The sequence below is a fragment of the Crinia signifera genome, chromosome 7, assembly GCF_055691185.1.
Source record: "Crinia signifera chromosome 7, ASM5569118v1, whole genome shotgun sequence".
In the NCBI taxonomy this organism is placed as follows: Eukaryota; Metazoa; Chordata; class Amphibia; order Anura; family Myobatrachidae; genus Crinia; species Crinia signifera.
This window is the reverse complement of record NC_139223.1, coordinates 194,067,986-194,091,639: the sequence shown is the minus strand read 5'-3', so window position 1 is coordinate 194,091,639 and position 23,654 is coordinate 194,067,986. Positions and strand designations below refer to the sequence as shown.

General features: G+C 44.7%; 1 protein-coding gene across 2 annotated transcripts; it reads left to right on the top strand.

Annotated features, from left to right (window-relative positions):
• Positions 1-6,850: 6,850 nt before the first annotated feature.
• On the top strand, positions 6,851-23,272 carry CDCA7 (cell division cycle associated 7). 2 transcript variants are annotated; one of them, XM_083154788.1, is made up of 10 exons: positions 6,851-7,006; positions 9,527-9,646; positions 10,056-10,166; positions 10,961-11,209; positions 18,119-18,193; positions 18,583-18,777; positions 19,809-19,949; positions 20,423-20,572; positions 20,749-20,885; positions 20,968-23,272. In XM_083154788.1, exons 1-10 carry the CDS (start codon positions 6,986-6,988, stop codon positions 20,996-20,998), a joined length of 1,230 nt encoding a protein of 409 aa, XP_083010914.1. In that variant the 5' UTR covers positions 6,851-6,985; the 3' UTR covers positions 20,999-23,272. The 2 variants fall into 2 exon arrangements, with proteins under 2 accessions (XP_083010914.1, XP_083010915.1); XM_083154789.1 differs by lacking the exon at positions 6,851-7,006 and adding an exon at positions 7,062-7,222.
• Positions 23,273-23,654: the final 382 nt, after the last annotated feature.

The following is a 23,654-nucleotide window of genomic DNA, read 5'->3' as shown; positions in this document are numbered from 1 at the left end:
TGCGGTAAAAACACCGTTATCGGGTTTTTACTGCATTTCTGTATACTCTATGGCCCCTCCGCAGTGGCAGCGCTGCGGAGGGAATCGCCAGCAAAAGCTGGCGATTACCTGTTGAAGCCTATGGGCTTCTTACCGCAGCGCTGTTTGAGGGATCCGTCATGGATCCCTCCCAGCATGCCCTGCGGCCGCATATGTTAGAGTATATGCCGTTATTAAGAATTCGGTGGCCGGCGAATGGGGGCGATAGCGGGCAGCGGATGTTACAACATCACGCCCTCAGAGATGTATGCGAATGCATTCGTATATGCGATCCTGTACGCTTTAGATGCTACTGCTGGAGTTGGCTGGAAATAATTTGAGATGCCCACCGATGGTCTAGCACATCTCTGGTTTGCATATCAGTGCTGATATACAGACCACACTGTGCTAGAAGCACTACAGCAGACAGCGACGCCCCAGGCAGGGAAGAGGAACTGCATGGGTTTTCAAAGATGGCGGGGGCTAGAATGAACACCAATGGCCTATATGCACGTATGGCAAATATTTGCATCTACCTACACGTACACAGCGGAAGTCACAGATCCTCCAATAATCTGAGTAACCCTACGGTCATGCAGAATGCCGGCAGGAACTGAGATGCCCCAAAAATGGTCGCAACACACCAGAAGGTTTTTTTTCAGCCACTCCCTGTAACCACCCCCATATGCTCTTTACAAATAAATCTTTACTGCAGGTGATTTCGCAAAGGTACATTGGTGCATGTGCAGAGGGACCACAATGCGACTGCAGTTGTCTGATGATCCCTCGACTGGCACTGCATGCATCTCTGAATTGAGCAGTCAATGTGGGGGGCATGAGAAATGTGAATTTTTTTCTTTTTGAAAACTTTTTTTTTAAAGAGATCCCATTAGCGCTTGTTTTTTTATGTCTGAAAAATTTGAATTTTTTTTTTTTGCAAAACACGAAGGATCCACAAAAATCATGGACCTAAGTGTTTTCATGGCTGCAGTTCCCGTAAAAAAAAGCTGCTTCTCTTGAATTTGGTTTCACCTGCCTGAAGCAGCATCGGGGCTAATTGGATAGCCCCAGATGAGGCAATTATGCGGTAATTGACTGTGTGTTCTTGCTTTAGTATTTTCTTTGTACCTGACCATGATAAAGTTGCTCATCTTTTGCTGAGGATACAAATTCTGAGGTTATTTGCTCCCAGGATAAAATGAAGAAAATGTTCAAATCCTGAAAATTATAAAAATGCAAAATACTTTGTAATTTCTCCTTACATCGTGTAAATTGTGTTTGGTTTTAGAAAAAAATAAATATTCTCACCCCTCTAAGTAATTTTAGGCGCGAATCATCAAGAAAGCATCTGCAAAGCCACAAAGAGGTTCTCTTGTAATATTTACTGCGTTTAAAAAAAAAATAATGTTAGCGAATGTTCTATCGCCCATGAATACATCATATTTCTCTAAACTTTTCTGTTGAGCATTTTGTAAAGAGGATAATGAAATACAAATTTAGTGCCAGTGTGTGCAACTTAATAACACTTTCTTGTGTGCTGTTGTATAGATCCACAATTACTTCAAATTGTGCACAAATAAACAGCTGGCGGTTTGTATTTAGAAGAAACATCTTGCGCATTATCCCTGCTGCATGAGGTTGTCTATTAAGGAGAGCCTAGCTATTTCTTCATTAAAGCAGAATACAATTCCATCACATTTTTATTGTCTCTAAATAGAAACCTAAAAAGGTTCTTTGGGATTACTTATACATGCAGTTGAAATTGAGTGTTCTTCTATTGTCTGACAGTAACCACTAAATGATAAAATGGTGCCCTCTGCAAATATTCATTTCTTATAATAACTAAAATAGCTGCAAATCTAATTCATGGTCCCATATGTCACTTACCAGGAGCTCATAAAAGATTGTTCGCTAACACATCCTTTCATCGTCCTCAAGCAGGAAAAAATCATTTGATGGTCACGATCATCGAATGATTTCTCCTGCCTTCGGAAATGAAAGTCAGTCTCAACTGTTATTTCCTGGGTGTCCATCTAGGGAACGCCCGCGGCCCAGTGGACGAGCCCTATTTCTGCCGCCGGACCTCCCTCCCGCAACAAACACTCCTGGCGAATCTGTAACTTGCAGAAGCCTGTCGTTGTCGGGGCTGCACATGCGCAAATACGCTTTTGTGTGTGTGCAGACCCCCAACCATCGGAACAGGGCCGAATTTGGCCCCGTCCAAGTCTTAAAATACGAGATTCAAAAGATCCATCTGGAAGTAGTGAGATGAAAGGTATAAACACATGGACTATGAGCATTCCATCTCTTATGTATATAATAAATAACAGAACCACCAGACACAAGGGTATGAGGGGCCAATCTCTAAAATACCCCATAAAACACTCTACTCCACCCCAATACCCCATAAAACACTCTAATGCACCACAACATCACACAAAACACTCTACTCCACCCCAACACCACACAAAACACTCTACTCCACCACAACATCACACAAAACACTCTACTCCACCCCAACATCACACAAAACACTCTACTTCACCACAACATCACACAAAACACTCTACTTCACCACAACATCACACAAAACACTCTACTTCACCACAACATCACACAAAACACTCTACTCCACCCCAACATAACACAAAACACTCTACTTCACCACAACATCACACAAAACACTCTACTCCACCACAACATCACACAAAACACTCTACTCCACCACCACAACATCACACAAAACACTCTACTCCACCCCAACATCAAACAAAACTCTCTACTCCACCACAACATCACACAAAACACTCTACTCCACCCCAACATAACACAAAACTCTCTACTCCACCACAACATCACACAAAACACTCTACTCCACCCCAACATAACACAAAACTCTCTACTCCACCACAACATCACACAAAACACTCTACTCCACCCCAACATCACACAAAACACTCTACTTCACCACAACATCACACAAAACACTCTACTTCACCACAACATCACACAAAACACTCTACTTCACCACAACATCACACAAAACACTCTACTTCACCACAACATCACACAAAACACTCTACTCCACCCCAACATAACACAAAACTCTCTACTCCACCCCAACATAACACAAAACACTCTACTTCACCACAACATCACACAAAACACTCTACTCCACCACAACATCACACAAAACACTCTACTCCACCACCACAACATCACACAAAACACTCTACTCCACCCCAACATAACACAAAACTCTCTACTCCACCACAACATCACACAAAACACTCTACTCCACCCCAACATCACACAAAACACTCTACTCCACTCTACTATAGAAAATGGGATAAACATAACACACTGTGTACCTTTTAAAAAGTAATGTTTTCTATTAGTCTCTTTTGTAATACTAAATAAACTTGCAAAGCAGGACACAAGTAGAATAAAAGGTAATTGCTCATCTTCTTGGCCACCGCTTACGCTACGGAACTACGTACTGTGAAACAAGCCCGCAGGGGGACAATGGTGCTGCTAAGCATCATCCTCCCCTCGCAGGCTCGCTTCACTCGCCACAACTTCACTGAAGGTAATAGATGGTGGTGTGGACACAGGAGGGTGCTGTAAAAGTACCTTTAGTTGTCGGAGACAGGTTCCCTCGCCGAAAATCCTTACGTAGCGCTTAAGTAGTGGCTAACGTAACTGGCATATCGGTGGCCGCAAAGATAAGGAAGTCTCGAATAAAATGGTCTTAGCATTATTTTCAAATATTGCAGACAATAGAAAAGAATTATGTGAAAACGCAACATTGTATAAACGGATTACCACACAAATAAAAGCAAATACAAAACTGACTGTAGAAGTGTCTTTTGCATTATTGACACTGCGCACGCATGCCGTGTCAGGTGCTGTAACTTCTGAGTGCAAGATGGAGGCAGCGGGAGAGGGATCACAATATCCCTCTCCTCCTTAGGCATTATGCAGCTAGACTTCAAGAACAAGCGATGAAAACCTACGCTTATTCTATTTGGTACATGGGACTCGTAGTCACTGCCAGGGCCGTAACTAGGGGGGGGGCTGGGGGGTCACGCGCACCGGGCGCTGGAGGGGGGGGGGGGGGGTGCTGTCAGGTCCGGGAGACAGCCAGCGGGGTTTCGGGGACTGATGTAGCCGAGTCCCGCTGCTGGCCAGCCGTATTGTAACTGTGTCTGTCAGCTAACCCGAGCGGGTAGCTCGCCGGGTGCTCAGTGGCTCGGCGCTTACTTTACGGTAAAGTTTACCTCCTGCCGCCAAGCGATGACGCGCTTCCCGACGGCGGAGAGGCAGGAGGTCACTATCTGACCTCCTGCCGCCAAGTGAGGGAACAGCACACAGCACAGCAGCACTTGCCTTCCCATCCCCAGCGCTAGAAATCGCGCTTTATTCCTCCTCCTTCCCTCATGCCTCATGACATGCCGTCAACGCCGCTGCTCCTCCCAATCATCTCCCTGCATCTGGTAATCGATGTTTCATTTTTAAACTGTGTCTGACTCCAGCCTGCATACCTACTGATGTATAATGGATATCATGTGTGCACTGTGGCAAATGTTTAATGACTCATTAAAGTTTAATGAGTCATTAAACATGTCATATGCCACACACATGATGCCCATTATACATATGCCCCACACCTTGATGCTCATTAATAAGGAGCATCAAGGTGTGTGGCATATGTATAATGGGCATCATGTGTGTGACATATATGTTTAATGGAGCATCACGCTGTGGGGCATATGTATAATGGGCATCATGTGTGTGACATAAGTTTAATGGAGCATCACGGTGTGTGTCATGTATAATGGGCATCACAGTGTGCTTCATATGTATAATGGCCATCATGGTGTGTGGCTTATGTATATGGAGCATCACGGTGTGTGTCATGTATAATGGGCATCACAGTGTGCGGCATATGTATAATGGGCATCACAGTGTGCGGCATATGTATAATGGGCATCACGGTGTGCGGCATATGTATAATGGGCATCACGGTGTGCGGCATATGTATAATGGGCATCACGGTGTGCGGCATATGTATAATGGAGCATCACGTTGTGGGGCATATGTATAATGGGCATCACGTTGTGGGGCATATGTATAATGGACATCATGTGTGTGGCATATGTATAATGGGCATCACGGTGTGCGGCATATGTATAATGGAGCATCACGTTGTGGGGCATATGTATAATGGGCATCACGTTGTGGGGCATATGTATAATGGACATCATGTGTGTGGCATATGTATAATGGAGCATCACGGTGCGGATCATATTTATAATGGGCATCACAGTATGCGCATAGGTATATTGGGCATCACGGACTGCACTTTTGGGGTCATGTGTATCTGGCACTGCACTATTGTGGGCATATGTGTATCACACCTCCATTTTCCATGGCCGCACCCCATGTGGCTACAGCTCTTAGAGAGCTGACCATGCCCTCATAGCGGAAAAAATGGGGGATGTAGTCTCGCAGGAGTACCACGGTAGTAGGTGAACGCTCTAATTTTGGCACGCGCAGATGTCTCCTCTACTCTGCCTCCTCTCCTCTGCCTCCAGTGTTGGGAGGTATGTTTGTGACATATTGGACATTGCAGTGTGTGGCACATTGTGTATCATTCAGGGACAGTGTTCTATCCAGTGGCAGCAGCAATTAACCATTGCTTATAATGTGTACTGGGGGGGCATTACGGTTTGTGGTGTAATGTGCTCTGGGCATTACGGTTTGTGGTGTAATGTGCTCTGGGCATTACGGTGTGTGCTGTAATGTGTACTGGGCAATATGTGCTATAATGTGAATTGATACCACTATGTGACCACACCACTTCCCCCCCCCCCCCCCCCAAAAAAAAATGCCCTAAATTTTTAGCGCGCGCCTTCGGCGCACTGTCCCTGTTTTCAGGTTCATATAGTTTCTAGAGGGATCATTTATAAATATATAATTCATTTCAGAATACAGTGTATATATAATATATGATATATTGTCTTGTTGTTGGTTTAATATCACCCTTCTGTTGTCTGTAAGCATATATATATATATATATATATATATAAATAAAAAAATATTATTTTTTACGGCGGGGGGGGGGGGGGGGGGGGGGTGTTCTAAATGAATGTCTTGCCCCGGGCACCAGAAACCCTAGTTTCGGCCCTGTCACCGCTATCCTCAGTGGGGTGTGTGATCCCCATGTACCAAATGATAAATGCATAGGTTTTCATAGCTTGCTCCTGAAGGTTATCTGCAAGTATATAACGCCTATGGGGGGTATTGCGACTCCTCTCCCATGTTTCACCAGCTGACTCGGGCCCTGATTCAGGTTGGCTTGCCGAATCTGTTCGTTGCCAGGGTCTGCACAGGCGCAAATACATTCTTTTGCATATGCAGAGCCCAAAACATTTGCCGAATTTGCCCCGTTCCGATTCATCTTGAATCAGGGCCATGGTGTGCATGCACTAGTTTGAATTTTGCGGAATATTGGACCTTATTCTGGTTGACCCCAAGGCTCTGCAACTCCCTGTATGTGCTGTGAGCCTTGCACTGTCTCTCTGTGCCTGCAAAACAAAACGAGTTGTGACTTGTGAGCCGAGTCATTAACACAACACACTGCATTGAGCTTTGTATCTCAACTCATTTCAATGGATCGTTTTGCCCATGGCTGCTGTGCACTGACCACACATGTATGGGAGAAATACAAAGCGCAGAGAGGTGCAGCAGCCCGCAGGAGGCGGGAGGAGGAGAGAATGATGAGAGAGATATTATACCGCTGTGATGTGGTGCGGGCAGGACCCAGCGTCAGCAGCCAGAGCCCCGCCTCCTGCACCCCGCCCACTACAAACTTTTCGCGGTAAAACTTTGGCGGGAAAGAAATCAGTGTGTCTGTGAGCGGTCCCGGAGCACGTGTGTGTACAGCAGCAGCAGCAGCAGCATCATGGATCCCTTCCGCCTACAGGTGAGTGCTCAGGGCGGGAGTAAAGATCTGCGGATGGTGGAGGTTAGGGGCTCCGGGGTGTGCACACCTGTCTGTCTAGGTGCAGGGTGACAGCGAAGGACACTGCGTGATAGCGCCCGGGGGGTGTCGCAGTGTAGTGTCCGCTGCCCAAGGGTGCATGATTGCGGATCCTCCCGCTACGTGACTCCACTTGAATCTCCTGTGGATTAGACGTGTGTAAGTGTCCCCGTGGGGTCCATGTATGCGTGTGCCAGCGAGGTGCATGTGTGTTTGTTCGCATGCATATCTGTGCATGTATGTGTGTCTGCATGCATTGTGTTAGTGTGGGGATGTGCGTGTATGTGTGTCTGCATGCATTGTGTTAGTGTGGGGATGTGCGTGTATGTGTGTCTGCATGCATTGTGTTAGTGTGGGGATGTGCGTGTATGTGTGTCTGCATGCATTGTGTTAGTGTGGGGATGTGCGTGTATGTGTGTCTGCATGCATTGTGTTAGTGTGGGGATGTGCGTGTATGTGTGTCTGCATGCATTGTGTTAGTGTGGGGATGTGCGTGTATGTGTGTCTGCATGCATTGTGTTAGTGTGGGGATGTGCGTGTATGTGTGTCTGCATGCATTGTGTTAGTGTGGGGATGTGCGTGTATGTGTGTCTGCATGCATTGTGTTAGTGTGGGGATGTGCGTGTATGTGTGTCTGCATGCATTGTGTTAGTGTGGGGATGTGCGTGTATGTGTGTCTGCATGCATTGTGTTAGTGTGGGGATGTGCGTGTATGTGTGTCTGCATGCTTTGTGTTAGTGTGGGGATGTGCGTGTATGTGTGTCTGCATGCTTTGTGTTTACTAGTGTGGGAATGTGCATGTATGTGTGTCTGCATGCTTTGTGTTTACTAGTGTGGGAATGTGCATGTATGTGTGTCCACATGCATTGTGTTTACTAGTGTATCTGGGATGTGTATGTATGTGTGTTTGCATGCTGTGTGTGTGTACTAGTGTGGGTATGTACATGCATATCAGGGGGATGTGCATGCATGTATGTGTGTGCTTGCAGTAGTAGAGGGAGTTTAACGTGTGTGCCAACTTCTCCAGGGGTGGCTATGTGTATGTATGAGACGGTGTCGTCAGGTGTGTGCCAATCTTTCTAAGGGGGGTGTTTACAAGCCTGTTTGTGTGGCAGTGTAAACATGGGTTGAGATCTATGTGTGCGGCCATGTATCCAGAGAAGTTGTGTCCTTGTACCAATGTGGGCATACATCGTTGTTTATCTTGGTAAACCCGCTTGAAGCAAATGCTTCGAAAGCTAGTCTGCTACCTTGTGTATGCCTCTGTGTGCATGCGTGAGAGAAAAAGATGTAGCCTCACTCGCTGCCAACAGGTTATTGATTGTGGCAATGTTTCAGAGACACAATCATACACTAAACATATATATCGGTGATCATGTGCACGTCACTGTATGTTCTTCTATCATTCATGCACATGTGAAGGTGCCCACACATTGATAGATTTAGTGTCCAATCCGATGTCTATTCAATTTTCCTTCAAATCCCGCATACGGAACAATTGAGAAAAAAAACGGTTAGAGGTTAGATGGGTTGTGTAACAACTATTTTTATCATTTTATTGTATACACTGGCTGGGGCTAGAGGTGGAGTTGGCGGGTGATGCCAATGCTTGGAGCTGGATCATGGCCACATCGTTCATTATGTCTGTGATGCCGAAACACGCTAAGTTTTTTTTTTTTTTTTTTTTCAATCTTACCGGGTGTAATGAGTGCATCTGATGTGCTCTTCCCAGCTCGTGTGTGTGTGTGAACATTAGATCGAAATAGATAACATTAACCACATGCGTCTTACATGGCGGCCTTTCTCTTTTTTTTTGTCTATTTTTAAAATGGGAAAGTATGCAGCCTTTGATGTTGCTGGTAGTTTAGTTTGCACCTGTTTCTAGAGTTGATTTTAAAACCATAACTTGTTTGCACCTTTTTTATTTTTCCCATTATACATAGTTTTTGCTGTAGGGTTTGTGTGTTACAAAGGTGACAATCCAGAGATGGCTATACCCTGCCCAGCGGAGATGGGGCGGAAGGGTAATGGTACATAGGAAAATGCGGTAAAACCCCTGTTTTACCGCATTTTCCCTTTAGTACATCCCGCCCAGAGTGAGCTGATTGTTTGAACTTGGTAGGCAAAGCAACCAATCTGGGTGCACACATCTGTTTCCTGTATGTTTAGCTCGGAAGTGTCTTCTACATGACCTGGCCCAGCAAGTGACAGGTCATAAATACTAGTCCTTAAATTAAAATGGTACATTTGGCTTTGCAGACTTATAGCTTTTCTGTTTTTCTTGATTTTTCAAAATGTGAGCTAGACAAGCTGTGGTATCTGGGCACCTATTGTGGTGGGTAAAATGGAGGACACCCATCCACGTGACGATATTATTACTGTATTGCCATAAGGATTCTTTTGGCGAGGTTTCCATTTGTTCTTACAGCAATGTTAAATGTGCTACCGCTTTATCCATTTCAGCAAACTGAAGAGAAAAAGAATTTCCAGAAATTTCGGAATGTGAACTTAATTCCCATGGAGACGTCGTCATCCTCCGATGACAGTTGTGACAGTTTTGGCTCTGATAATTTAGCAAACACAGTAAGTGTGGCAGAAGCATGCCTGGGAGCTGTGCCTTCCATGCTGGAAATGCTAGTAATGTGTTGTGCTTGATTGGAACCTGCATGCCTCTGCTAATATTTCTATAGAGCGCTTATGAATATACGCCGTCTCCTGTAATTTCATTTTACTTTTTTTGCTGGCGGTTCTAGGTGGTAATTGTTAGAAGTAGATTTTTCTGCTTATTTTCCACTTTGAAATGTCACCTGACCCCAAGGTGCTAGATGATTGCCACAATGCCTCCTGAAATGGTTATTAAACCTCGACCATTTTCTTAGTAACAAAAGCTATTCTTCTATAGTGCACTTGTAAATGTGATTTGGGTACTGAGCATTTTGTGGGGAAATGACGGCTAAACGTGTGTCTGTATATTTATCTCCCTCCTTTTCAGAAAAACATGTTTAGAAAAGGCACAAGTAAAGAACTGGCCAGAATATTTTCCACGGATTCGGATACAGAATCGTTTTGTGGATTTTCAGATGACGAGGTCCAGAATGCAATGGTGAGTTTCAGGTCCTTTAGTTTTCTGAAGAGGATTCTTTTCAATGGTCATTTAATAAATAAAACACTCTGGGGGATTCAGTTTGATTTTTCACTGCTGCCACCACTGCCTAAACGGGATAATGGGTTGTTGCTGAATTTGGGCACAATTCAACTCTCTGCCACCTCGCGGTGAAATGTGCAGTTACCCAAATGGCACTTTTAGCATCACACCTGTTAGTTTGGTTGCAATGTTATTATTTGATACGATTGAACATTGCTGGCTGATCTCCCATTACTTTGGATTGCCCCCTGGAAATTTAGTACAAGGGTTTGCTGAAGATGCAGCAACATATTGCGTACCTCTGCACAAAGATCTCCTTTATTGCCACTATGCGTGGTGATGCGGGAAGTCTTAAGGCCCATACACACCAGAAGATTCTTTCCAATCTGGCTGGTTGGAAGTTTTTTTTTTTTGGACATTTTTAGGAGCAAATGACAATTGATGGAAAACAGACAAATTGGTTAAATCAATTTATGCAGATGACTGCTTCTGTCCATTTTCCAGTGTTTTGCAGCAAACGGTTGATTGTAATTTGCTCCAAGACATTTCCAGATTTTCATTTCAACCAGTCAGATTGGAAAGATAATCTTCCAGTGTGTGCCTTTAGCGCTGCAATGATCATTATCCACTATCAGCATAGTCTGAACAGTCAATAGCTGAAATTGTGGCTTCCTGTAATTCACTGCCTATGACATAAACACCTAAGTCCGTTCTCTGTTGCTCTGTCAGACTTGAGCTGTTTTATTTTGTAGAAAATTGAATCTGATTCCGAGGAAGTGAAGCCTGTAAGAACTAGAAGGTCCATGAGAGGTCAAGCCAAAAAGAATGAGCCTCTGAAAGTAGCACTAAAGTTCCCACCAAAAAGGAATCCAAGAACAAATTCTGTCAAGGCGGAAGTGAAGAAGGAAGCAAAGGATGAAGGTTCTGATGTGTCGGATAGTGAGAGTGGCCCTGATTTCTTAAAGAAACGGGCCTTAAACATCAAACAAAACAAAGAAATGGTGCGTTAAATGCTTTCCACCTACATAAACTAATTTGTGGTTAATTATGGTCCATTTTTTAGCAACCTGACGCCCTGGGCAAGGTTTATCATATTTTTCCTTTTAACTCGATTTTTAAATACTGTATAGTTATCTTTATAGGATAGATGTGCAAAGTAAAGCCCGCCATACAGCTACACATCGATTGTCACATTGGGCTGTTTGGAACAAAAACCTGGTAATGGATGAGAGCAGATGGCAGTTGACCATTTGAATTGCTGGAAAACTGCTAAACTGCCATTCAGATACTACCAGGCTTTTGGCCAAATCTGACAACCAATCTGTAGATGTATGGCCATCTTAAGATTTGGTACGCTCGAATGCTTGATATAATGCCAATATGAGTGCATTACAGTAATACCAAAGAAAACACACAAACAGTAATATAATGCCAACGTCGCCACAAAAATAAAATTTCTCTTTCAATGGTCCTGGTGACACAGCTTCACATTGGGATGTAGGAGGGTCCGCAGGAGCCAGGCACCTATCCTAAAGCTTTTGGAGGGTAGGCTCCTCCCCTACTGCATCCCAGATTCCTCAGTTCGTGTTAGGTGCCCACTGGAGTGGGTGCTATTCTAAAGGGCTGCTGGAGCAGCCGAAGGAGTAGAGTTAGTTAGGGTTTTTATTATTTTATTAACTTCTACACTAGCTAGGTAGGCACAGTGTGAGGATTCTCATTAGTGAATCCTCACACTGCTAGCGCAGCAGGAGCTGACAGAAACGAGTCCTGTCAGCTCACTGTGCACGAGGGAGACGCTGTCTGGCCTCCCTGTGCAGCGCTTACAGCTTCTTTTAAGAAGCTGCCTGGGCTCCGGAGCGCTCTGAAACCGGCTTCACGCTAGGTGGGGATCATGGGGGACAGGCGCTCCGTGATGGCGGCGGCCATTTTCTGCGGAGCTTACACACTGAGCTCCTATACTGAGAGGACAGCAGTGTTGTTACAGGCATGTTCCGAGTGGTCCCCAGCTGAGGGGGAGATACTGGAACGAGGAGATCCTACAATGGGAGCGGCTGTCTGGGGGTAGTTGGCGCCAAAAGTCACAGACCCCGCAGCAGCAGGGACTTGGTCCCTTCCCTCACTCTGTTTTTGGCGCCATTCAGAACGCTTGCAGCGGAGCTGAGCTGGCTTACTGATCCTGACAGAGTGATTGGATTTCCTGGGCTTCGCTTTCCCCATTCTGAAGACTACAGAAAGCTAAGTGGCTGAGTACACTGTATATAATGTATGTACATTTAATGCTGTGACTGTGTTATTGAGAACATCATGTCTGAGCAACAGTCTGTGGTTTTGGGGGAGGGAGCCTTTAATGCAATGAGCGCTTGCAGTGGTTGTACACTGAAATTTGTCCCTAAGGGGGGCTTTTGTATTTTATGCGCTGCTGTGAAACCCATGGGGAGTGAACCCCAGAGGGTAGTGCATCGGACCTTGCGAGGGTTAAGTCCCTGAGACAGGTCGGAAAAATGCTTTGGTGCATTACTGGACAGGCAGAGTGATGGCTGGTAATTTCCCTAGACCAGGGCCATTCTCTCAGCAGTCCGGCCAGCTCTTTGCCTCGGACCCAGACAGATCCTGACTTATACAAGTCATGCAGGATACTGCTATGGGAATCAGCAGGTTTAAATTACTTGTTTGACAAGCTTTATGGTTACTCTGGGGGGACCCCTAAAAGGTCTGATTCAGTGCCATTATTAGCTGCTGATGAGGAGGGAGAGTACACAGACATACCCTGGGTTCAGGGTGATGTTTCTGAAGAGTCCTCACCCTCAGGGGTGGAGGATTTGATTACTGCTGTAAACAGGCATTGAATTTGTCTGTGAAGTAAAAAACTCCTGCTAAGGTTGTTTTTAAGAGACAGCGTGAGGGAAATGATATCTCTCTGCAGACAAGGGTATACAAGATTTATTGGAAAACCCCTGATATCTCTCTGCAGACAAGGGTTTACAAGATTTATTGGAAAACCCCTGACAAAAGGCTTTAGATGCCAAAATAGATGGTTAAGCCTGTATCCCATGCCTGAGGATCATGCAGACCTCTGGGAGAAAGTTCCAGTGGTAGAGGCTTCTGTGGTATACTTGTCAAAAACCAACTGTGCTACCAGTGCAAGCCTTCAAGCAAGCAAGTCCTCTGATTGGCTTCAGTCTGGGTCTCTAAGGCCAGGATTGGTGGGTCAGTGACCTGTGCTCTAGTTGACATACTGTCTTTTGTGTGTTGTTACTAGGCAGAGAAGTATAATGCTGCTGCAGAAATGTGATGCAGGCTGAGCAGGAAGCTCTCAAAATGGCTGCCAGAGTTTCCTCAGTGTTTGGAATGCCAGGAGAGTGCTCTGGCTTATAGCTTGGAAGGCAGATAACAAGTCTAAAAAGGCTTAGAGGCATTTGCTTTTAAAGGAAAGCTGTTATTGGTTTACAACTGGAAGAGATTAATAAGCAGGCCACAGGTGGAAAAAAGCACTTTCCTGCCTACCCCTGCAGCCAAAGCAGACATCAAGGTTTTCTGCTTTCAGGCCATCCTTTCGGCCCTCCCCTAGAGGAGGTGCGTCCTTTTGAGGACAGTCTTTTAAGGGATAGTCTCAGTCCTCCAGGGGCAAGGCCCCAAAGTCAAAATTTGGTTCTTTTTATAAGAAACCATAGGAGAGGAAAAATCCTCCGCATACTGCCAGGGGTTTTGCCCGGCGGTGTTTAAGGAGGGGGGACGTCTGTCACTGTTCAGAGACGCAGGGGCACTGTTAAGACCGGAACGCTTGGGTTAGAAATATAACCCAGGGTTAAAAGATTCCCTTCAAAGTTCTTCCACCGAGAAGGTTCATTCCTACACCACTGCCAAAGGAGGCTCGGCTCCGTACAGCTCTCTTGGGAGCGGCTCATTCTCTTTTAGAGAAGGGTGTGGTAGTCCCGGTCCCCAGAGCGGAGGGAAAAAAGGCTTTTATTTCACTCTGTTTTTGGTGCCCAAACCAGACGGGTCTTTCAGCTGATCCTAAACTTAAAGGCATTAATAGCTTTTTGTGGGTAGACCATTTCAAAATAGAGTCTCTACGGTCTGTGCTGCTAAGCCGGGACCAGGGAGAATTTTTAGCGTCCATGAAGGTCCAGGACGCATACTTGCAGGTTCCTATCCACCCGGAACTATTGGGGTGTGCAATAGGAGACCTTCTCCTGTAATTACAGGCGTTGCCTTTTGGTCTGGCCACAGCGTCAAGGGTATTCACCAAATAATGTCAGAAATGGCGGATGTGCTTCGACTGACGGAAATCATGGTTATTCCATTTTTGGACGACCTGCGGTTTAAAGCGGAGTCAGCAGACAAGTGAAGAGTCACTTGGCAGAAACCATCAGGTTTTGCAGATTCACGGCTGGCTTTTAAATTTACAAAAATCTCAATCGGTGCCGTCACAGAGACTCCAATTCTTGGGGATTGGTCTGGATACCCAGTTGCATTGGGTGTTTCTACCAGAGGCATAGGCCAGGGATCTGGCTGCCTTGGTACAGGAGATCCTAGGGTCTCAGAGCACAGCAGTATGGGGGTGACTCAAACTGCTGGGGAAGATGATGGCGTCTTTCGAGACGTTACAGTTCACCAGGTTCCACTCTAGAGTGTCCCAGCGGACAGGGAACTCTCAGACCATGAGGTCAGAACAAATGGTGTTGTTTTCAGAAACTCGATCCTTCCTAAAATGGTGGATGGAGGTGGATTCCCTTCGGGGGAGTCGGTCCCTGCAGTCCTGGAGCTGGGTGGTAGTCACTACCGACGCCAGTCTCAGAGGCTGAGGGGCAGTTGTCGTGGACCTGCGTCTGCAGGGCTTGTGGACTTTAGAGCAGAAAGACTGATACTTTACAGTCTGCCTTACTGATCAACATCTTGGAACTGAGGGCTGTGTGGAAGAGGTTTTCTCTGGCGGGAGAAAAGATTACAAGAGCTCCCTTTTAGGCATTCAGACCGACAACGTCACAGCTGTGGCGTATCTGAATCACCAGGGAGGCACACACAGCAATCTGGCCATGTGGGAAGTGTCCCGAATCTTCTTGTGGGCGGAACAGAATGTTCTAGCATTATCAGCAATCTTCATACCAGGAGTGGAGAATATAGAGGCCGACTTCCTGAGCAGGGAGAAACTGATGGAAGGAAAATGGAGGCTGAATCCACAAGTATTCCACTAGATTACAATAAGGGGTAAACCCCGGATAGGGACCTGAAGGCATACAGGTTCATCCATCAGGTACCCAGGTTGTATGACAGGACGTGGGATCCACTGGCAGAAGCAGTGGATGCCATGACTATCCCCTGGGAGGGGAATCTTCTTTATGATTTAACGCCAGTTCCAATACTGGCAAGAGAGTTGAAAACAATACAGGCCCAGACAATTCCAGTAATTTTAGTGGCCCCAGATTGGCCAGGGAGATCCTGGTACTCGAGGCTTCAGAGATTCTCTGTGGACTCGTGGCGTCTACATCTGAGGTCAGACCTTCTAAAACAAGGACCGTTCAACCAGCTGGATTCAGCTCGATTAATTTTGACGGTCTGGCTGTTGAAAACGCCATTTTGAGGAATATAGGATTCTCAAAGGCGGTGATTAACGCAATGAGGAAAGCCAGAAAGTCAGTGTCTTCTGTAAATTATTTTGGGGCCTGGAAGACCTATATTTGGTGGTGTGTAAGACAGAGATCACGCACATCGAGATTTAAAATGGCTAAATTGTTGGAGTTTTTTACAGGAGGGCCTTTCCTCTGGGTTAGGCCTTCAGTCACTCAGAGTACATATCTCGACCGTGTCAATTTTTCTTTCCAAAGAAGGATTGCGTTAGAACCAGAAGTACAGACCTTCCTGCAGGGGGTTTATCTATTGAAACCTCCCTACAACCAACCAGTAGCGCCAGGGGAATTATCTCTGGTTCTGGAGTACCTTAAAGAGGCGCCTTTTGAGCCGTTAAGGTCGGTTGACCTTAGTTTCCTTTCAGGGAAGCTGGTATTTTTGTTGGCGGTGGCGTCAAGAAAAAAAAAAAAAAAAAAAAAAAAAATATATCGGAGTTGATTGCTTTGTTCTTCAAGTCTTCCTCCCTTATATGTCACGATGATAGGGCTGCCTTTCGGACAGTACCCCTAGATTTTTACCAAAAGTAGTCTCTGCTTTTCATCTAAATCAGGAGATTGTTCTGCCTGTGTTTCAACCCTCAGAGGGTTGTTAGGAAAAGGGACAAATTAAGGAATTTGGATGTTGTGCGCGTCTTGCGCGTTTATGTGGACAGAGTTAAGAGTGTCAGAAAGACTGATACTTTACTGGTTTGTATGACATACACAAACTTAGTTGGCCTGCTTCTAAGCAGACCATTGCTAGGTGGTTGCGCTCTGTTATTGCGTTTGCATATACTAAAGTTGGTAGGCCTGTACCGGCCAGGATTAATGCGCATACCACCAGGTCGGTTGCCACCTCTTGGGCGGTTCGACATGGGGCAACAGCTGAGCAGGTTTGCAGGGCTGCCACTTGGTCTTCTGTTCATACTTTTGCCAAATTCGATAGGTTCCGTGAGTTCGCGTCGGTGGACGCATCATTCGGGCAAGCAGTGATGAAAACTGCAGACCTGAGCGTACCCACCCAAAAGGACCGGCTCTGGAACGTCCCAATGTGAAGCTGTGTCACCAGGACCATTGAAAGAGAAAAAGGGATTTTTGTAAGAACTTACCGTTCGAATCCCTTTCTCTGATATGGTCCTGGTGACACAGCGATCCCTCCCTTACGCTCAGTAAGTATGCCAGTGTTCATGATGTTTCATGTTATAATTGGTTGAAAAGTTAAATTTAAAATTGTGCATATAATATGTGCAGGTGTTTGTACTGAGTTAATGTATTCCAGTGGCTTTGAAAGATTGAACTGAGGAATCTGGGATGCAGTAGGGGAGGAGCCTACCCTCCAAAAGCTTTAGGATAGGTGCCTGGCTCCTGCGGACCCTCCTACATCCCAATGTGAAGCTGTGTCACCAGGACCATATCAGAGAAAGGGATTCGAACGGTAAGTTCTTACAAAAATCCCTTTGTATGCAATATAGAGGTTAAACTTTCATGTTGAGGACCCACTTCCGTTAACTCTTAACCCTATTGTTAGACTTCATGATTTGTATGGATATCATTGTTTTAAGTGACCAATACCTATTTGCTTAATCCTGTTTAAAAACACACAAACCCTGCCTGCTCCATTACATGGCTTTAGTGTAAGGTCCGTTACCTTCCAAAGCACTTGCTTTACTTCGAGCCTACTGCAGGGATGGCCATTGATCGTGGCACACTATGCAGTGGATTACCATCAGTGATTAGCCAGTGAAAGAAAATTGCTGACCAAGACATGGGGGCAGGGCTTTAGGGGTGTTGGGGGGCGGAGCTATTAAGTCCCGGCCCCTTGGGGGAAAAATTTTTTTTGTCGTGACACCGATGGAGGGAAACATCTGGTTCTCCTCAATCGATGGCAAAACTATTCTACATCGGTCATAAACCACCGATTATTTTGAATCGTCAATAGCCATCCCTAGTCTCCTTATGATGATCAATACTAAAGCCAGATACTCCAGTGGCTTAGGTGGACATGGCTAAAGGTGCCATTCACATGGTGCAGTAAAATTAGCAATATTGGTCCTTTTAGCTCTTCTGAGTGATATGGCTCCTCTTATCGCACCATTCCTATGCTGCAACAACGAGTGATGCACGCTCCTGCAGGGTGTCTACGACACCCTCCATCGTCTGTGCACACAGATGATGAAGCGGATTGTTAATGGGGGCTGTGGTCCTTGCTGGATCCCTACAGGTGCTGATATTGGCATTGCAGAACGTTTAATGACTTGGGTGTTTAGTTTATAACACATGTAAACTTTTTATTTAATATTGCAGCTTGCAAAGCTAATGGCAGAATTGAAAGACCTACCTGACTTCCTGTCCAGTAAAAACCCATTTTCTCCAAATCTGGTAAGTAGCTTGCTCAGAATTTCCTGAAAACGACCTCTGCATGTCATCCAAACAATATGGCAGATATTTCATCTCCCCCAGTAATGTGCCATGGGTAATTAATCCCATGGTAGACTGGTCAGTTCCATAAGCATCAGGGATGTTTTCCTTCACCGGGCTCTGGCTGGCAAAAGAAAATCTTTGATGCCTCCAGAAATGATTTGCTACCGCGGATATGTTTACATAGGAATTAGTGAGCCGTTTGCAGATTCTGTGCATTGCTGCCTGATGGCCTTTTGTTAATGCACAAATTTAATGGGTGTTGACATGCCATAAATTGCCTAAGCCCAGATTGTATGTGGGAAGATGTCACCAGTAGGCCATAAATGTATTTTATTTTTGGTATGCAGAAAACAAAGCGGACTCCTAGGACACCACAGTCTGCAGGACATGTTCGGAGGAATCCACAAAGAAACTCTCGCCCTCATACCAGGTCACGGTCGACAACTGACGGCCCACCCAGCCCGGCTCTGGATGATGATGATGATGAGGAAGATGACCACTACTACTTGGTTAGGAAAAGAAAGATGATGGATGACTTTGATGTAAGTTTCCGTATGATCAGCACACTGCAGGAATCACATACTACACTATAAACATATAAATGCGTCACACAAATATCTAAGCAGTTACAAATATACAGTAGGTCTTGATCTCTGTCCTGCTGCCTTGCCGTATGGCTCCTCAGACACTTATTTAAATTTTGAAGTTCAGTAATATCCATATTATTGGAGAAATGAGAACCCATGAAGACTTTACCACTTTAGTGGTATGGCCGGAAATTTTCCATGCTCAGCTGGCTGTCCGGGCATACCACCAACATGAAGGCGTGCACCACTGGCGCATCACCTCTCAGGGCACTTCCCACCTGTTGCTGCCCCTCGCCCCTCCGGCGATCATACGCCGGAGCTGCTATTAGTTGCAGTGAGCAGACGGGAGGCTCTCTGGGATGTTTGGGGGGGGACTCGGGAGTTTGGGCTCTCGAGCCGCCCCGAACATCCCCTGAGCCTGCCACCTTACTGGCTGCTGGGGCAGGGGAGTTCCAGCGTATGATCGCCAGAGCGGAGATTGGGGGGGGGGGGGGAGCTGGCCATACGTACTGTGGTGGGTTTTGCTGGGACAGGACAAACCTGCCTTGGTAGATTTGTCCTGCTCCAGCAAAACCCACCACTCAACGGGTTAATAGCAGCCCATCACAATCAAGGAATCAAGCTCGTGCTTTTGTTTTATGCTTCCTGTGGTCTGGGGAGAACATGGAGAAGTGGCATAAGCAAATTCAGGAACACGCTGCATACAACTTTATCCTCATTCCCAGGCCCCCCCCCACATTGCAACTTGCAGGAATGACTGCTGACTATGCAGGGAGGGAAGATGTAAGTAGTAACTTAGGACTTGAGGATAACGCTGTATGTGACCTAACTGGCAAGACACCTAATCACATTTCCTTGTGGTCTTTCTGCGGGTCCATGCTGTAGCCAGCATCCCCATTCTCTTGAGTATATAAGGTAGTATGAAAAAGGCACTTTTTCAGGTGTTATAGTGGCGTTGTTCTAAACATGCATGTTATGTATTGCAGGAAGACGATTATGTGCCCAGAGTCCGTCGCCAAAGTTCCATCACTTTGCCCCATATCATCCGACCAGTTGAGGACATTACAGAAGAGGAGCTGGATGCCATCTGTGTCATTGGGAGTGATAAAGTCTACAACAGAGCGACTGTAAGTATCACAATGTGTGACTCTTACTTTCATAAAGGTTCTGGACTACTAGCCACTATTAGGGCTGTTGTCTCATATGGCCTTGTGCTCTGAACATTCCAATGAAAGAAAGCATTTTACAGTAAAATGCTTGTTTACATAAATAACAGCAGTTCTTAAGCCCTGGACACATGGTGAGATATTGGCTAATGGCCAATTTGACTAAGCAATTTAGACCAGATGCATAAGATGCACTGGAGATTTTGATTAAGCGATGTTTGCGTCTATGATCTAGTCAATATTGCCTTGCCTGCACAGTCAATGTATGCTAAGCAATCTATGATAGACAATATTGCAGGATAAAACTGGGAGATTTTGACTAGTCACAATCTCCAGCCAAAATCTCACTCTGTACACCCCTTAACACTCCTAGAATGGTTTTAGATAAACTTATTTTAAATACAGCAGTTTAAACTTTCTTTGTTTTCATTTAGGGTACAACCTGCCATCAGTGCCGTCAGAAGACGATTGACACAAAGACTAATTGCCGGAACCCAGAGTGTATGGGTGTGAGGGGCCAGTTCTGTGGTCCGTGTCTGAAGAACCGGTATGGAGAGGAAGTGAGGACTGCTCTGCTTGATCCGGTAAGTCTGCTTTCACTGCACATCACTCGTTTTCCTAAAATATCATTCATTAGCTACCGCTGCCTGACTGTACAGTTTACAGGCAACCCAGAGAAAACAATCAGAGCTGCTTTCATTTTAATCTTATGTGCTAATGGACATTGTTTGCATCATGCGTATCTTTTTGTCCTTTCCAGGAGTGGCAGTGCCCCCCATGCAGAGGGATCTGTAACTGTAGTTTCTGCAGGCAGCGCAATGGTCGGTGTGCCACAGGTGTATTGGTTTACCTGGCCAAGTACCATGGATATGACAATGTTCATGCATATCTAAACAGGTAATGTATTAGCCTGGCATTATACCAGCCTCACAACTTGCTTTATTGTTATCTCTGGCTAAATTCTGTTCTTTCTTCACAGCTTGAAGAGGGAACTTGAAATGGAAGACTGAAAATGATCCGATTATTGCCTCCCTGATGATTTTGGTCACTAGAACACAATCCTCAGCATCCTTTGTTAGCCAGATACTAATACCATGTGTGATGTGGAGTTAAAATGTTCCATTGTTCAGTTAAGCCAAACAATGTTCGCCCATTGTGTGTTCTCTCTACTGAATGGTTTCTAAATTCGGTGCTAGCCAAATTAACAAAACTGGGAACTACACAATCAAAACTACCTGTTTGGGGGGTTTCTTGATGGCCACAGGTGGGAAAACACTGACACTGTAATGGTAAACACAAAAGGGGAAATTTAATGGGATGAGGGAATCAAAGAGATTTAGTAAGAAGTCTCTGGTCTTTTGAAAGCGGCATTCATTTACACTGATTTTGCTGTGTAAATTATTGCCGTGTTAAAAAAAAAAAAAACCTGGAGATTGCTTACTAAATCTTTTCTGAATCTCACCCTATTAAATTTCACCCATAGGATCTTACTGCATATATGAAGCAGTTATAGTCTTCACTGTGTAGCGCTGACAATGTTTTGTTAATGTAGAGTGCTTTTAGAGTTTGTCTGTTCCTTAGGGATAACCCTTTGCCTTCCAGGTCTTCTCTCTGAATCACAAATAAGATAATTGGCACCACTTCAACAAATAATCAATACATGTGGTCCCCGATGGCTGCATCTGAGAGATGTCAGTTTACAGGACATTCTATATTTGTATCTACCAGAAGCTTATAAATATATACTTTTGTCATATACTTATAGCTCCTGGCCTTCACTAAAATAGGTAGCAAAATCCCAGCTGACCAGTTTTTCCTCACCACCTGTAAAAGGACGTGTCCTGGGATTCAATTGTATTTCGTAGTTTTTCATTATGACCAGTTTTAAAAATTAGTCCTACGTGAAACTTTAGTACAAGGCCTGGTTTATTGTAGATGTTGCACATCGTGTATAGAGAGGTTTTAGGTTAATGGTCATGTTAATAGAGCTTTTTATATAAATACTAAAATTACCTTTTAAAAAAGACAGCTGTAAATTGTATATAGGCTAATTGTTTTTTTTTTTTTTTTTTGTTCTTGTATAATCCATATGTAGCTCTTCTGCAGTAAGATTCTCTTTATGATAAATGACAAATGGCCATTCCTGGAATACTGCCCCCACATAATGGTGGTTAGGGCATTTTGAAGCAGTACCATAATACTAGGTCACTTGTCCCTGTGCGTCCTTTAGTTACGGAGAATCTTACACAGGCATATTTATCTGACTTGGAAGAGACAAAAGGATTATTTCAGTTCCTGGGTTTTAAAGCTTGTATATATACGTTTTAATTGATAGATGGGCTGGTGGATCGCTCTGCTTGTAGCACAAGAAATATTGCTACGCTGGTTATTGGGGTATGAATAGAGTACTATGCTTGGAGATGTACGGTTGATTTATAACTAACCCTTTAAGTGCCAACTTCTCTGATGTCCAAAATATTGGCTAAAAGTGCCAACGTCTCACTTTTGTTATATAAATCTGAGTTTTAAAAAATCTTGTGAACCCCCCCCCCCCCCCTTCCTCCCCCAAAAGTGTGTATTTTTCCTGTATAAGGTAAACATTACAGGTCCTTATTATGAATGCAAAATATCCGCTTGGCAATTTTGTAGCCTGTTTTGACAAATTCACTTTGCACTCAAAGGGCTAATTCAAGGTCCATTCTAAACCTTTCACTGTGAAAAAAAAATTTGATCCCAACAGCCATATTCTTTTGAATGTAAAATTGGCCATTCCCTGTGCCTTCTACTGTAGAAAAATTCTGTTTAAATCACATTACTTTGTTGAAATGTAACCTGTAGTTAATAGAAAATACAGGTGTTTGTTATGGCTAAAACAATGTAAAAGGGGAAATTCAATTGTTTTTACTGAAGCTTTGCGTTAATGAGTAATTCTTCTTAGACGCCCATTACTTATCGTTCATGTTGTGCAAAAAAGAACCCAACTCCAGTTCTGGTCAAGGCACTCAAACCACTGACCTCACCGCTTCAGGAGCCAGCAAGCAGAAATATGGGTGTCTAATGGCAACAATTGAATTACTTCACTGGGTGCTCATTTAGTGAAGTTGTCATAAAACTATTTGAATTACCCTAAAAGCCTTCTAAATGGCAATCCTAACTACTAACTTTCACTGTGTAAATGTTCTGAAAATAAGACGTGAATACTTTGTTTTGGAAATAAACATTGTAATAAGCTTGTCATCTAGCTTCTCAGTTCATGTTTCATTAAAGTTTGTTTTTCTACTTTATATATGGCCATGTCTCGTTCATTGCATGGATTCTATTTACCGAAAAGGAACCTGTTCATTAAAGTCCTCTATCTCTGGAGTATACTGGTTTGGTTGTTTAAAGCTGGTACAGATCAACTATACAGTATGCTCTATAAAAGGGTATTCAGATAGCTGACAGACCATGTCTAGGTGGACACCGTGGTGAAAAGGTTGAGGTGAGTTTTTGGAGATTTTCGAGTCCATGTATATGCGCTGAGCACAGCAGTAAGGGAGAGTCACCTGGCACGGAGCAAGGCAACTGAATACGGTACACTTAGCTGGCTCCTTGTGTTCAGGTGTTTACACCAATCTGAACAACCTCAATGAAACCGACTTGTATCCAGCCAATCCTGAACCCTGT